General features: G+C 35.0%; 1 protein-coding gene across 8 annotated transcripts in view; it reads right to left on the minus strand.

Annotated features, from left to right (window-relative positions):
- Nucleotides 1-16,923, minus strand: part of CAST (calpastatin) — a 121,338-nt gene that overhangs the window by 23,873 nt on the left and 80,542 nt on the right. For all 8 annotated transcript variants that reach the window (XM_074282024.1, XM_074282025.1, XM_074282026.1 and 5 more), the window contains 9 exons: nucleotides 13,777-13,845; nucleotides 11,824-11,922; nucleotides 9,911-9,991; nucleotides 9,647-9,685; nucleotides 8,818-8,907; nucleotides 8,590-8,682; nucleotides 5,722-5,820; nucleotides 1,731-1,814; nucleotides 691-738 (listed from right to left, as the gene is read on the minus strand). In XM_074282024.1, the coding sequence (XP_074138125.1) occupies nucleotides 691-738; nucleotides 1,731-1,814; nucleotides 5,722-5,820; nucleotides 8,590-8,682; nucleotides 8,818-8,907; nucleotides 9,647-9,685; nucleotides 9,911-9,991; nucleotides 11,824-11,922; nucleotides 13,777-13,845 (702 nt within the window). The remainder of the gene's footprint in view (nucleotides 1-690; nucleotides 739-1,730; nucleotides 1,815-5,721; nucleotides 5,821-8,589; nucleotides 8,683-8,817; nucleotides 8,908-9,646; nucleotides 9,686-9,910; nucleotides 9,992-11,823; nucleotides 11,923-13,776; nucleotides 13,846-16,923) is intronic.

A 16,923-nucleotide genomic window follows, 5' to 3' on the forward strand; every position in this document is an offset into this window, starting at 1 on the left:
TTCCATTTCCATATTCTCCTTGTCTTATCTCCATATGTTAGAGTTCCCAGCTTCCTTCAAAACTCAGATCATAAATCATTTTCTTCCATGAGGCTTTTCCTGATGCTAATCCACTACTCTCCACCTTACTCAATATTTGCCTGGAATATACTTTGTACTTACTTATATGTATACTTTTTTTCCCAAAACAAACAGACAAAAAAAAACAACAACAACAAAAAAAAGCATGATATAGTATAAGATCTTTAAAAGTAGAGACTGTTGGTTTTGGCTTTGTATTCCCTAACACCTTGCCCCATGGACACATGGTTAGGACTTAATTATTTGGCCAGTTGACTACTATTTCCACAAAATTACACATCTGAATACAAAGAAATATGAACAAAACTATGAAAATGGGTTAACTTAATCTGACTATATCGCCTGTGATTAGGTAAACAAAAGATAATCAAATATTACAAAGTTCTGAGGGTAATAATATAACCAAGATCTCTCTTATAGATCTCCACATTAAAGAAGAGAAGACTAACTGGATACCTAGCCCAGTGCTGCGTTCATAATACATTCATGTGGTATGTAGATGTCAAACCATACAGACAATACCAGGTGTGCCAGAAATTCTCCACTTATATTCAACATTTCCATTGCAAGGGGGGAAAAGTATTAGTTTGAGAGTATTCATTTCCTAACCTTGGGTTTTTCTTCAGGCTTTGGTAATAGAGGTTTCCCATCTTTATCCTGCAAATAAAATGGAAAATGGTTTTTGTTTTGTTATATTATCATACTGACAATTTTATTTTTAGATAGCTCATGGCCAAAAGTAAGACTATAGACATGAGTGAGAGCAGGTTTTACTATACCATAGTTAATTTGTATTTTGACTCAATCAGTATATGAAGGAAGCTATAAAAAAAGAGATTTATAACAAGTTGCAACAAAATAAAGTTTGTGTATAAGCTGGTATCTTAAAGATGCCATCAGTAAAGCTACATGTAGAGAATTTCTACTCTTTTTTTAAAAAATTAAGACGTGGCTCTGTTTAAAATAAAACCAATATGGATGTTCACCTATAGCATCATTCAAGTGAAGAAGAAAACAAATAGATTGGAGAAGGGCCTTGAATTCACGTCATATATAGACTGGTTGAAGGAAATGGGGAAAAGATTTGAGAAGAATGGGAAGACATGATAGTGGTCTTCTGGTATTTGGCAAACCACCCAAACATTTGCAAAAGATGTAAAATGTGAGATGTGAAATATGAGGGGAAAGAACTCGGGCTGTTTAGTTTTACTGATCTTATAAAATCAATATTGGTTTTATAATTACTCTAAAATGAGTGTGCCAACTTCACACAAAACACAAGCAAATTCTTTAGTAAGCATAAGTGTTTATTTTCCACACAATGTCTATTTGTATTACTTCAAAGGGAAATTTTTAAATCAACCACAGAAATTTGACTTTTCCTCATGGCCAAGGATAATGATTCTACCTTCTATTGTAGGGCTGTATACCCAATGAACCTGACCTTCCCAGGAATAAAAAGAAGTAATTCGCAAATTTAGCCTAGTACTTAACGGCCAGAATACCATCAGACTGGCAAGGCTGGTGACAGGTTACTTGGAAGAGCAGTTAATATTCCCTGAAAGTCAACTTTAAGGAATCATTATGAGATAAAGGTGTTCAGTAGCACATATATACTGGGAAAGTTTTTTGGTACCCTATGACATTACCATTGCTGGTTTTAAGTGGTAATCAGCTGGGAGGGTATCTTCACGTTCACCACATTTCTTTAGTCTTTCTTCTCTGGATTTTGCCTGATGAAAGAGTAGAAAAGAAGTGTTACGACTATTTTAATATTACTCATTTAACATATTCAGTAAGACAAAATCCTAAACAAATAATATGCATAAATTGAATGAAGTCACATATTCTCCATAACCATTTCTGAAATAATACATAAAAAAGAAAAAGAAAAATTCCTCCAAAGCGGTAGCAGCTTTTATAAAACTAGCCTCTAGTTCAGAATATCCAGAACCTAGATGAGGTGAGCAGTTGAGATGCAACTAATTTTCCAAAGAAGCACTGGATTTTTCAGAGAATTTCTATTGTTTGGTCTTAAAAACAAATTTACATTTAAGGAGAATATATTTTCAGAGGATTTTAACATCTCTTGCATCTTCTTTTCACTAACATGGCCATCATCCTCTATCATGTCTTTGTCCCAATTCATTCACACTCAACAGCCTCCTAACTGATCTCTATGCCGCAGGCAGATTCCCGCTGTTATATACTCCACACAGTTGCCAAAGTGATTTCCCTAAACCCTATGGCTGAACATGTCACTTTCCCCAGCTCAATAAACTCCAATGGTTTTCAATTATTGCCAACTCCCCTCTACATTAAAAATCTTTTGCAATCTGACTCCAATTTACATTCCCAGCTTTAATATTAATAGTAATTCCTCTTTTTTTGATATTCTATAATCTGTTCATGCCGTTTTTCATATGGGAAATACTACATAAAAAGAAACTGAAAAGGGGAGGGCAGAAGGTACCTAGCATGTGGGCATAATGAAGACCAAGGGAGTAAGCCTGGGTAGGAAATGAAGAAATAGCTAGCTTGTACCTCCCTTAAATGGAAGATTTTTAACCCCAACCCAGGACAAGGGCTACTGATGAGGTATAAGGGACCTGGTCTTGAAAGCTGAATCAGACACTTAATGTCTGTTGCTATGGACAAGTAACATATGTCTTATTGAATCTTCACTTCCCTCTTCTGAAAAATGAATATATCAATACAACCACAGGACTTCTGAAAGAAAAGAACTGTGAAAACCTCAAGAGCTACAGAAATATGAGTTATTTTACTGGTTTCTCTGGATCTCATTTTCCTTATTTTGAAAGATGCCTTGATGATCACTAACATCTCTTCCAACTCTAAATCCCATGGGATTTGGGGAGAACATTTGTTTGTCATACAGATTATACTCTTTCCCTTCATGAGGATCAATTATAACAGCTCCATAGAACAAATGAAGAAGCTTTCAATTTCTCCTCAGGGATTCATGAAGTTCCAGGAAAAAGCATTAGAGCCATGAAAATTTCTCTGGTGTAACCTCCTGACTCTAATCCATTATGAGTTCTCCCTTAGCATTTATATTAAAAGAATACTTACACCTCATGTTAATCTTTTCAAACTTTCCCCCTCCCTATTATTTCATTTAATCGAAACTGTGAATCACTTGTGAAACTGATAAAAAATAATAAATAAAAAAGTTTGGTTAATGGTGAGATGCTATTTCAGGTTCTCTCTACTAGTCTGACTTATTTCCATTATAATTCTTTCTGTCACACTACTATTATTCACTTGGATATTCTTGATTAAGATGCACCAGTGAGTTCATATACTATTGTCTATTTCTCATGATTTCCCAAAAAGTCCTTTCCCAAAATGATGTCCTTTAAAATAGGGAACGCTAGGTTTGTTGACTGACAGATACTCTTGGTGCTTAGGACATCTAAAGATTGGTTGAAGATTAGACTGAAGGAGAGGAGTTTCTCAATCTGGATATAGTATTTCCTTCTCCTTATTTCCTGGTTTAGTTAGGATGATAGTTAGAGCACAGAAATCTTGGGAATAGGTCCTTTGCTCTTCTGGAAAGACATTTAAATTCCTGGTGATGGGGGTCCCTATACCACCCCTTTCACTACTTTCCAATATGGCATCCAAGACAACTACCGTATTCCAGAATGCATTCCCTGTTAACTGAATTGAATATACTCTACAGCCAACATTCCCGTTATTTATCATGGGGACAAAGAAACATAGGGTAATGGACAGAACACTGGACTGGTAATCAGATCCAGCTTCAAGTCCAGGCTTCGCCTGTAACTAGCTATGTGGCTAGTGGCGTGGGGATAAATTGATTTCCAACATGGGTTGTGTTTTCCTTATGTGTCAAATATGGAAATAAATAGAATTGCAAATGTTAGAATTAGTAGGACTTTCAAGATCAATGAGTCTGAAGCCCTCATTTGACTGAAGAGGAAACAGAGGCCCAGAAGGACCAAATAACTTAGAGAAGGTCTCCTAGCCAAAGCTGGGACTAGAACTCCAATCTCCTAACTGCTAACCATGTTCACTAACTGCCATGATTACTATGTAATGCTGCTTCTCTATTATCTGTTCCAACTCTCACATTCTTTGTGAACATTTTGGTTAATTAAGTCCTCTAAACAAGGGGTTACAGCAGGCTCACACACACAACGGGGTACATAGACACCCCACCTACCATCACAGATTACTGATTTGCAGACTACTGCTTTGGATGGAGCTCTGGACTCTGAGGCAGAAAAAGCTGCCTCAGAATCCTTCTTCTGTGCACTTCCTAGTTGTGTGACCTTCGGCAAATCACTTCCATTTTTCTGAACCTCAGCCCCTACTAAGGTGTCTGAAGGTCCCTGTCATGAACATTATTATTGTGTTATAAATATGTCGAAGTCCCAGTCAATACCATGCCAGATAGCCACAAGATGCAACATGGTAAGTGGAAAAGAGACTGGGCCTGGGGTTAGAAGACTTGGCTATGAGTCTTGGCTTGGCCAACATTTAGGCACTGAAGTCCCCTTGTCTGAGTTTGAACTTCTTTATCTATAAAATGAGGATGACTATTCCTTTTAAATATGGCAGGGCAGAGGCAGGACTGGGATCAGGAAAAACGTACACACTAGTTGTATGACCCTGGATAAGTCATTTAATTGCTATTTGCCTACATTTCCTCAGCTGTAAATGGAAATAACAATAACACATTTCTTCCAGGACATTGTAAGAATCAAATGACAATGTTTGTAAGGTGCTTATCATAGTAAGCACTACATAGATGTTCACTATTGGTGTTGTCATTATTTATACTGCTTAATTTTAAGGTTATAAGAATGAAACAAGAAAGAACCTACATTGAAAATGCTTTGTAGTTATGATCCCCAACACTTGAATAACACTCTTGCTAAGGCTATACAATCATCCACATCTTTCTCCACAGTTAAAATGCCAGACTCCCTCATATGCTCCCTTCCTCACCTTCTATTGCTCTTTATTGTTATAAGATATTATGTTTTCATCATTTCAGTTCTGTCCAACTCTTGGTGACCCCATTTGGGGTTTTCTTGGCAAAGATCCTGGAATGGTTTGCCATTTCCTGTTCCAGCTCATTTTGTAGATGAAGAACTGAAACAAATAGGGTTAAATGACTTGTCCTAGGTCACACGGCTAATAAGTGTCTAAGGCTGGATTTGAACTCATGAAGACAAGTCTTCCTGACTCGTGGCCCAGCATTTTATTGCTCATCATATCAATAGGTTAAAAAATGGTAAGTATTTAGAGTCTGCTGCAAATACAAATTTCGTGAACATGACTGAAGTGTGGAATATCAAAAAAAAAAAAAAAGGCAAAAAGCATTAAAAGTCCCTTTTGGGATATTTACTTGGGATCCACTTGAAATTTCTCTGAAACCAAATTCATGCTTGTTTTCAAATTTAAGGGCTAGATTTATAAATATTCTTTTTAGTCACTGACTACATGGCAACAATTTCTAATTTTCTTTTTAATTGAGCTCTCCCAATTAGGAAATGAAGCTTACTTTAAACTCAGCCAAAAGAACAGCTAAAAGAAGACTTCAGAGAAGGGAAAGAATGCAAGATTTTTAAACAACATGCACAATACCTCATCGACTTCTTTGAAGGAGCTTGTATCTATCTCAGGTTCAGCTTCTGCATAGCTAAGTGTTTCACAAAGATCATCTACAGCTTTGTCAGAGACTGTCTGTTTTGAGAATAAAAAGAAAAAAGACTAAAATTTATAAGCAAATGTTTACAAAGCACTGTAGCATAACAGAAAAAAAAAAAAAAAACTGGGCTAGAGAGCCAAGGAATGGCTGCACATTCTGCCATATACTCCATCTAGGATCTTTGGGTCAGTCTGACTTTCTGGAGCCGCAGTTTCTTCATCTGTATATAAAATGAGAGGGTTAGAGAGAGATGATCTCTGAAGAGCTCCCCATTCTAAATCCCACTTTGCATGAAATACACCTTCAAGTACTCCTGGGAATTAAGCATCCAGAAAGACACTTCAATGGACATTAAGTCAAAGAGATGTATGGGAAAAAAGCTTAGTGATCTAATTGCTAAATGGGAGTCAGCAGTGCAGTGTGGCAGGGAAAAAAATAATCCAATACTAAACTATATTAAGAAGGACATAGCTCCTAGGAACAAGATGGTGATCATCTCATAATCTGCTTTGGTCAGACCACATGTAGGGTACTGGGTTCATTTCTGGGGGCCACAGCTTAACAACCTGGACATTAATAAGCCAAAGAATATTGAGAGGAATGTAGCAAAGATGGTGAAGAGCCTGGCATATGTGCCACATGAGACTGGGTAGAGGAAATAGGTTCTGGAAAAGAGGGGACTTAGATGTTTTCAACTATCTGAAGGGCTGTCATTGCCCCTGACAGCAGAACAAGAAATTCTGGAGAGAAATTACAAAAAGATAACTTGAGGCTGGATGTTAAGAAAAGCTATCCATCCCAAAACAGAATGGGGTGACTTAGGAGGAAATGGGTTACTTCTCCATAGAGACCTCCAAGCATAGACAGGATGACTATTTCTAGACTATGGAATGGAAAAGATTCCATTCTGATTTTGAGTTGGATTAAAAGGCTAGTGAGGTCTCTCCCTTCTAAATCTCAATTTCTGTGATTCTATAACATATGAAAAAACACAAACAGGACTTTAGAGATGATGATTATAATTGGCCTATAGTAATAATGATAATATTTCCTTTTCCCCTTAAGAAGTTTGAAACATTTTTCATTATCCATTATTTACTATATGTTTTTCAACCTACAAATTTCAAGTATCATACTTAGTACATATCCTCCTACATTCCTACAGTTTTAAAATCTTCTGAAAAATTCCCTCACCTGCCAAAATAGCTTCCCAAATTGCACAGGGTGATTTAAAAAGGCAAACTTATTTTCTCTTGGCAGCCTTTTCCTAGCTGCTTCTGGAACACTGCCTAGCATGGGTGTGGTGTCCATCATTGTCACACTAGTCTTTTAGATAAAAAACAAACAAATTTTCCTATACATGGTAAATTATGGGAGGCTGGACAAGAACATTGACAAATGACTCCAAGACATCATGCTGCCTGCTGACACACATGACACACATGGCGTGTTCTTTAGGCACAGAGAAGGCTGGGAAAGGAGGAAATTAATATTCTTGTAGTTTTTAAGGGAGAAAAAAGGGATAAACAAGGCTGCAATGTCTACTTGAGTCACTCTGATTTGGGATTATGAAGAGATATGGTTTGCTACTTGATTGACTGTTGATTTCTAAGGCTCCTTCCAGCTCTTAGCATGGTAGGATTTTCATATCTCCTATTTCTCAACAGTGAGGATTCACAGGAAAACCTGCAAACTTTCTCTCAGAACACCAGTCATATACTCACAACGTCCACTATGTACCAAGATCTCTGGTAGATACTGGGGATAAAAAGGCAAAAATCTTAAAACAGTTTCTTCCCTAAACGAGCTTATTGGAGGAAAATAACAGATGTGTATGTTCATACATATACATATATATGCGTGTGTACATATAAAAGAATATGTACACACAAAACAAGAATAAATAAGGATATCCCAAATATATACAAATAGGTACAAAATAATTTGGGGGAAGGCAATTATATATCATACCATAATACAAAAAAAGAAATGTTTCGTGTTCTTATTTTCACCTGAAAGGTGACCAAAAAAGTTCAAGTTAACAAAAGTCTTCTTTATGCATATGCAAAGCCTAACTTTGTATATAGGATTTAGATCTGGAAGAAACTTTAAAGATCATCTAACTCCAATGTCATTTTACATACAGGGAAACTGAGATACAGAGTAGCAAAGTGATTTTTCTTTCTCAATTGTTGAGAATAATTTGTGTAGTATGGATATTAATTATTATTTAAATGTTTGATGTAATTATGGAGCCATCCTGTCTAGGTTAATTTTTATTGCCTGAAATTGGATGATTAAAGATTTTTATTTCATATTCTGCTCATTTGGACATTTTGTGGTTTTGTAAATAATCCTTCATCTCTTTTCAGTTCTCACTTCTGATAGTTCTCTTCATTTTTCTCTATTTATTACAATTTTTATACCTGGTTCTTTTTTTTTATTCCAGCAATTTGGTTTTTCTTCTCTATTATTTTTAAATCAAATTAGCTAAATATTTACTAATTTTGTAGTAAATAATATTCCCAAAAACAGAGAACTTTGCTATTTTATCTAGGAAAGTCTGGATTTGAACCCACATCCTACAACCCCAGACTTCTTCCCACTTCACCATACTGTTTCTTGCTGGATACAGACAGGCATGGCTCCAATCACTTTTAATCACTCAAACACACAAGTGGGGAAAGACACATCCTACTTTATAGGACACTGGTCATATCAGCCTAATCAAAGGAGAATATAGGAAAGCTAATAATTAATCTCAGGTATAACTGGGTAGTTTCCTAAAGAAGAAATATTGCTACCTCTTCAATCCTTCGTTTCTTCTCGTCTGGAGGAACAGCACTTTTGATTAGGTCTACTGACTGGGCTTCTAAAACTTCTTCTCCTGAAGCTTTCTGAAAAATAATGTCCAAAAGCCAAACTTCCACATGAGGAACACTTTGAGCATTAATACTGTTGATCAGAACTACCAAACATTTTTTAATAAGGCATACAAAATATTTCTAGGCAAACACCATGGTGAACAATACCTCTTTAACTTCTGCCTTTCCTGGAGCTACAGAACTACAAGTGAAGTCTGATGACAGGTTATTGATGGCTTCATCCTCTCCCATTGATTTCTAGATGAAAAGGTACTATGATTGGCATGCATAATGGATGAAGTATTCAAATTCAATAACAGATTATTTTATACACTGCAGGGGATGGCACTACAATGAATTCATGATGCAATCAATTTTATCTACTGCTGTAAAATATTACTAACCCCTCACCCAAGTCCTTCCATGCATCCTCCATATGGATGCTCCCTCCTTCAAGTGCTAGAGCATTCCCCTAGAAAACTACGTTGTATTCTCAATGTAAGCTGCTTGCTGTCAAAAAAGTTCATCTTTTCACCACTAGTATCTGCAATGAGGAGTAATAAGCAGGCATCCACAAGTCACCAATGATAACCTGCCTTCAAGAAATAAAGGCGGTATCAAGAAAATCTATGATGAGCAAAGGCTGGTCCAAAAAGTAAGTGGACAATAATTACAACCTATACTAATACAGTACTGAATTTTTCCTTCATATTTCTCATCTTTCTAAACAAACTTTTCCTTCCAAGCATCTGAATCATAATCACTGTGATACGTTTTTATGCTGTTTTTCTTCTCATGGGAAATATATTGAAAATCAATGAACCATCTTCTCAATGAGGAGTTAGATTTCTCCGAAGCTTGAGATTTTCTTTTGCCTTCTTTCCTCTTTTCTTTCTTCCTTCCTTCTTCCCTCCCTTCCTTCTTCCTTCCTCCTCTCCTCTCCTCTCTTTTCCTTCCTTCCTTCCTATTATTTTATAAGATGATCATCAAAATTTACCTCAGAGTCTGGTGGATCTCTGGATGCTCCTTCATGACTCTAAAAAAAAAAAAAAAAAAAAGCTCATTAATTTGGTGATGAAAAGGCTATTCCATGCCAAAACAGGATTGTTATAATGCTTTACAAAATAAAGCACCTAACAAGTTTTACATTTTTTTAAATCCATATTTTCTAAATTTAAAAAATAATTTAATAGTGATGCACATATTAAAATCTGTTAAGACTGGGAAATGTAAAATACAATTCTATTTTCATCCTACTTACTTCCAATAGCTTTCTGTATTCTGGTGGAATTGAGCCTTCCCTTTTGCCCAGTTCCTCTATGTAAGTAGAAGAAAATGAATCCTGAAACATTTACAAAAATACATATATAATTTATTAGTTGAAAATACCAAAGAAACCTACTGAAATTGAACTCCTATATGTTCCTAAGAATGACATTGTTGTTAGATTATATACGATCTAGATAAAAAACTGAGGCTTTAAATAATAATTATATTAAACTTGGACAAATCATGATACATACATAATTAGCTAAAAATTATGAGGATCAAATGAGATATTAGTAAAACACTTACTATAGTGACTGGCATATAAAACTCACAGTGGCAAGAGTTTTCAGAAGACACTGAGTCACAAGGATAGGGTCTTTGAGCTGCTGTGATGTTAGGAAAGTTATCACAATTCATCCTGTTCTAATAAAGGATTATTCCAAACATCTCCTGTGTATATATACTGAAAATACACACAACAATTTTTTTTATCTTTACATATCTAAAACTTTATGAAATTTCTTCCATATAATAGGAGTTTAGCAAATGCTTCTCCAATTGAATTGTGCTTATCTGTGAACAACAACTAATCTTAGAAGCCAGATGGGACAGTGGATAGAGCATTGAGGCTAGAGTCAGGAAGGCCTGAGTTCAGCCTGAGCAAGTCACTTCATCTTTTTGTTCATCTGTTTCCTCAACTCTAAAAAGAGGACCAAAAAACATGAGAATCAAATAAAATGATATTTTTAAGTACTTACCAGAATGCCTGATCCACAGTAGGTACAACATAAATGCGTATTCCCTTTCCTTTCCCATAGGGCAGCAATTGGCATAGTTTAGGGGAATTGACAGGGACTTGAGTGATTTAATTGTAAGAGTATTTTCCATTCCCTCCATGATTCTAAGTTGTCATACTTGCTGACATCATTTTGCATAGAATCAAATTACCAATACCTATGTTCTTATCTGTGGCAGAGTAGAAAAAATTCTAGATTTGGAGTCAGAAAAATTTGATTTAGGACTCCAAGTAGCTAATAGCTAACATTTACATAAGGAAAGGAAAGGGGAAGGAAATAAGCAAATGCTACATAAATATAATATCTACTATGTACCAGACATTGTGCTAAGAACGTTTTACAAATATTATTTCATTTGATCCTCACAGCAATTATGCAGAATAGGTACGGTTATCATTCCCATTTAGAGTTGAGAAAACTGAGGCAGACTGTGTTTAAGTGATATGCCCAAGTCAATCTTCAGGCCCAGCACTCTACTGATTGCACCACTTTGCAATTATACAATACTTTGAAGTTTGCAAAACCCTCTGTGTATTGTATCTGATTTGAACCTACAACAACCCTAGGACATAAGAGCCCTTATTCTCTCCATTTTACAGATGAGGAAACTGAGGCAGAGAGAGCACTTCAATAATTGAGGCAGGATTCAAAGCAAACCTTCCGGATTCCAATTCCAGTCTTCTATTCCCACACCATTTATAGCAACTAAACGCTTTATTTACCTCACTTAGTACCTTTGATCTTCATTATATCACTTTATTTCTAAACCTTAGTTTCCTCTGATGATATTATTTCTCCACTCACCTCATAAGCTATTTTGAGGAAAGGGTATCATATGCCTCAGCTTAGATTTATGTAATGCTTTATCATAATATTACATGGATCATTTCTTGGAAGTTAATGCACTGTCCATGGTCAAAGAGCAAATCTGTCAGGACTAGGATTTGAGATCAAGACTTCCTAATTCCTTGATCAGCCTTCTATTCACTATATCAGGCCGACCCTTGATTGCTTTAATTTATCATTACAATAAATTTGTTCTCATCTGGTGGACCACCACAGTCGACCAATTTAGAATGCTATCTTTAACAAATAACAGATACTGTACCGAAACAGGAGGTCCTGTATATTTTGGACTTTCAGGTTTATTTTCTTCAAGTCCTCCTAATGTGTCTACTAAGTCATCTAAAGCATCATCCAAGGAATGCTGAAAAAGAAGAAAATAATAAATATCACTTGAAGGCAAATAGATCGGTGTTTGAATTTTTATCTACAACATGGAGAATAACTGAGTACTGAGTAAACCTTAGTAAGGAAACATTTCACAATAGAATAATTTACTTAAGCCTCACTATTGCACACAGTACCCCTATGTCTAGGTCTAGGAAGGCCAAAGGGGGATTATCACTTCTCTCTTCTCAGAAGCTATATTCTTCTTCATGCAACCCAAGATCTCCCCACGAGGAGAATACCCAGAAAGGGTACACAGAATGGTGGTGAATGGTCTTAAGTCTATGACATATGAGGACTGATTAAGAAAATCAGGCTTATTTATCCAGAGAAGACTGAATGGAGAATGATTTTCAAGTATCTGAAGGACTGTTGTAGAAGAGAGATAATAAAGTATATTACATAGACATCAGGAAAAAATTCCTAACAGCGAGATTCATCCAAAAGTGAAATGAGCCACCTTAAGAGAGGGGTGAATTCCCCCTCGTTGATGGGATTCAGTAGAGGCTGAACAATTAATTACCTGTTGGGTATGTAAGAGATTTTCATATCTCTGAAGGTCCCAAGTAACTTTTTAATTTTGTGATCCTGTCATACTGTTATCACTTCTGCAGTGATGACTGCTACTAGCTGATGCTTATGTAGCACCTTATGTTTGCAAAACTTTTTGCATGCATTACCTCCATCTGATCCTAACAACATCCCTGTAAAGTGGGTATTATAGCTATCATCATTTCAGTTTTATAGACAAGAAAACCAGGGCTCAAATAAGTTTAGTGTGACTTGCCCCTGGTCAGTAAGCCAGTAAGTGTTAAGGGGTGGGTACAAATCCAAGTCCTATTCATCTCATGACTTCAGATACCTTGATTCTGAATATGAAAAAAATCAAATTTGACTCAAGAAAAGTATTATGGGAGCAGTCTGGGGCACAGAGGGGTTAAGTGATTTGCCCAAAGTTATAGACTGTGTGTTTCAGAAGTAGGAAGTAAATTTTGAAAACTATATACTTTGAAATAGGTACTAATCTGTATTAGTAGAAGGGATTTCCACAGTAATGACTATTACTTAGTCAAGTCAGAAAACATTTATTAAGCACCTACTATGTGTAGGCACTGGATACAAAAATCAGAATCTGTTTTCAAGGAACTTAAAGTCTGATGGCAAGCAGAAGGGAATTGGGGGAGGAAAGACAACATGTTCAGTTTTTTTAGCTTTATGAAATGAAATTTAAATTCAACCTTAAGCTATTCAAATGGTATAATAATATTATACTAAATATTATACTAAATTAATACTAAATATTATTATACACCATATGTAGGTATATCTATACATATATAAATATGTTTAGCTCCAATTTACTATGGTCACTTTATATATGGTAAATATACTTTATATATATAATGTATTATATCTATGCATTATATATAATTTATATGTAATAAATATATGTATATACTATAATAATTTAACCACTTTAAAGTATATATAAACCACATACATAATAAATTGGAGCTATAGCTATACTTAATAATTTAACAATTCTCTATGTCATTGAAATTACAGACCAAGTAAAACATTTGAAAAAGTGACTTTTAAATATGTTTAATATTTATGAAAAAACACAAGCACTTTCAGTTTACTAATATGTTAGCCTGAAAACAGTAATTTATTACAAGGTCTTTCCTTTAGTTAAATCCTTGCATGATTCTTAATTATTTCCCAAAGAATATCTTTACTTCTAAAACTAAGTAATCACATTAGAATGGGGAAAATGACACAACAAATACGAATAAATGCTTTATATAAGAAACTACTATTATCTTCCTACCTTTTCAGAAGGTTTACTGGATTCAACTTTTACTAGTCCTGGTGGAGACACGGATTTATTTTCTTTGTTCTAAAAGAAATTAGGAAAACCATGAAAGCATGCTAAAATAATGAATGTCTCTTTTTGTTTTAAGTATTAAAATGCAGAAGCCTTAACATAGCATAAAGTAGTTCACAATTCTTCACATCACCCAAGTAAGTACTATTAATCTATTTTTTTTTCTTTTAAACAAGAAAAGAAATTGAGACACACAGAAACTGACTTGCCCTTAAATTCTGGCATAAACAAAGGCAGGTAAAAATTCTTGGTCTTTCTTCACATTAATTAAGGTTTAATTTTCAGTGAACAACTCTGGCTTTCTTTAGATTCACAATCTAATCTATTTAAATTTTGCAATCAGTCCTAAATGAGTTACCCATCTATTATGAACATGCAGGTGGCATTTTCTTCATTTTCCTCTAGGTCCAAACTTTAAAGTAGACAATCTTCCTGGGGCATTCCTCTTCCTGTCCTTCCTCCCCAGATTTCTCTACCACAAACTTGCATATTAGTTGACTACTTAGAGTTTCAAGACATCCAAGTCATTTCTCAGAATTTTGGAGATATGTCAATAATCTGCAAACTCCGCACAACTGCTTTGTATTGTTATATTTCCAAAAAAGGAAAAATATATATTTTGACCTTTTATTATATTAAAGGCTTAACTTGCATGTAATTCTTCAAAGAATTTAAGAGGATGTTGCCAAACCATAGCTAAAAAACATTAAAGAGAGTTAAATCAAAATCAGAGTTCCGGCATTTTCTTTTAGAATATTCTATCTAGACTCCATTGGATACTGTAATTCAGTTCTAGGAATCTCGTACTTGCCTGAGAGTCCCCTCTAAAACAGTCCCAACAAATGATTCAAATACCTACTTAAAAACCTCTAGTGAAGAGGAAGCCACTACTTCTAAAGCCATTTAACTTCTGGATGGTGTAATCGTAAGGAAATCTTTCCTTACCTAACCAAACCATACCAAATCAAAACCAAAACAAAAAATCCCCAACTAAACCAAACCCCAAACTCCCATAACTCTTGGCAGCTTCCACTGATAGCTCTTAATTTTCCTCTTAAAGCAGAATAAGTTTTGTCTTTTCTAAATAAGGGTCCCATAAAGACAGCCGTGATATCCTCCTCTCTTTAGAATTTTATAATTCATGCTAAATTTCTTCAAGTTTCTTCAGCTTATTATTAAACAGTATTTTCTCCAGTCTTCTTAAAATTCTGCTCATACTTTTCTGGACATGGTCTCTCATCTATATCTTTCTGAACAGGTGATGACTAAAACTGAGCATAAGACTGTAGATATATCCTGATGGGGGCAGAATATGACAAAGATTTTTCCTCCTTCATCTAGGACATTTTGTCCCTCAAGGAAGCCTAGAACAACATTGCCTTTTTAGCTTCCATGTCATGTTATTGATTCATATTCATATTTCAGTCAGTCCATTAAGATACCTGGGGTTTGTTTTTTTTCCAGAGAAACTGTGAAAAGCTACTCATTGTCCATCTTGTATTGATAAAGTAGTTTTTAAAATTCAAGTATACGATTTCACATTTATACCTACTAAAGTTCATCTTATTTAGTTCAATTAAATCTTCTAAAATGTTTGGATCTTTCTAGATCCTGATTTTTTTTTTTTTTGGAAAGTTCAATAACTTTGGAAAGTTTCTAATGAAAGTTCAATATTTCTTGGCTTTGCTTTTCAATAAAAAGTGAAATTTAGGCACATTGCATTTAGGTACTATGAAAGTTCTATAAAGAAAAATTCATTTTGCTTTAGGGAATGAAATTTTAATTTTGACTTTAAGTTATTTTAATTGGATAACAACATTTGATAAATCCCTCTAACGTTACCTTAAGGGATATATTAAGCATAAAGCACAAAAGTGGGTGATAGAGGTAAGAATCTCTACTAAATGTCACTATCTGAAAAACAGATGTAAGACATACAGGCTCACAATGATTTATTCTAATATGTGGTTATTTACGTCATAATATAAATTTCCAGATGTTGTAACTATAGAACTATCTACTGTAACCTGTCCCATTGCTAGCCAGAGACTTGCTAAGCAACTTAATCTGAAGTTTGAGATAAATTTTTTAAACGATTATACATTTGTGAATGATATATTCTGAGACCAGCAGTTGTTTCAAACCAGGAGGATTTCAAAGCACACTCAACTTCTAAGCCCTCCTTGATCCGATTCACTTCCTCTTCACTGGCATTGTTACCACTTCAGTTTAGGACCTGACCATCTCATGACTGGACTATTATAATGGTTCTAACTGATCTTGCTTCCTTGAGCTTCTCTCTTCTTTAAATACTTCTTATAAGTACCAATGTCATCTTCCTAAAGCACCAATATTATCATGACCCTCACAAGCTCAAAAGCCTTTAGTTAAGGAGCTTCCACAATCAGAAATGATAAAACTCTTGAGATCTTGAACTCAAGGTTCTTTTTAATCTGCCTCTAACTTACCTTTCTAGCCTTATCTTGGTATTGCTCTTCAGAAACTACATTCCAGCCCAACTGGACACTCTCTTGTTTTTTCCTGCCTTCTTCCATTTCCATAGTTTTAAACATATTATTCTCTCTGGGCCTAGAATTAGTCTTTCTTCTCTTTAAACCCACCAATACTTTTGTCTACCGAGTTTTGTCTTCTTTAAGAGGCATTTTACAAATGCCCAGTAAAAAGGGAACTCTTCTCAAATTTTTTAACAGCACTTATTTTGAAATATATCTAATGGCAACAATTAACAACCCTTTTAAGGACAACTAGATGGTGCAGTGGATAGAGTACTGGGTCTGGAATCTGGAAGAATTGTGTTCCGAGTTCAAATATGACCTGAAGCACTCACTATCTATGTGATTCCAAACAAGCCACTTAATCCCTGTTTGCCTCAGTTTCCTCATCTGTAAAATGATCTGAGTGAGAAATGTCAAATCACTTTAGTATCTATGCCAAAAAAACTCCAAATAGGTTATGAAGAATTGGACATGATTGAATAAATGACTAAGCAACAATAACACACTTCCATTTACATCATGCTTTAATGTTTAGAAAATACTTTCTGACAACCTTGTCATCCAGGGACATTTG

Source organism: Sminthopsis crassicaudata, chromosome 1 (assembly GCF_048593235.1).
Source record: "Sminthopsis crassicaudata isolate SCR6 chromosome 1, ASM4859323v1, whole genome shotgun sequence".
Classification (NCBI taxonomy): Eukaryota; Metazoa; Chordata; class Mammalia; order Dasyuromorphia; family Dasyuridae; genus Sminthopsis; species Sminthopsis crassicaudata.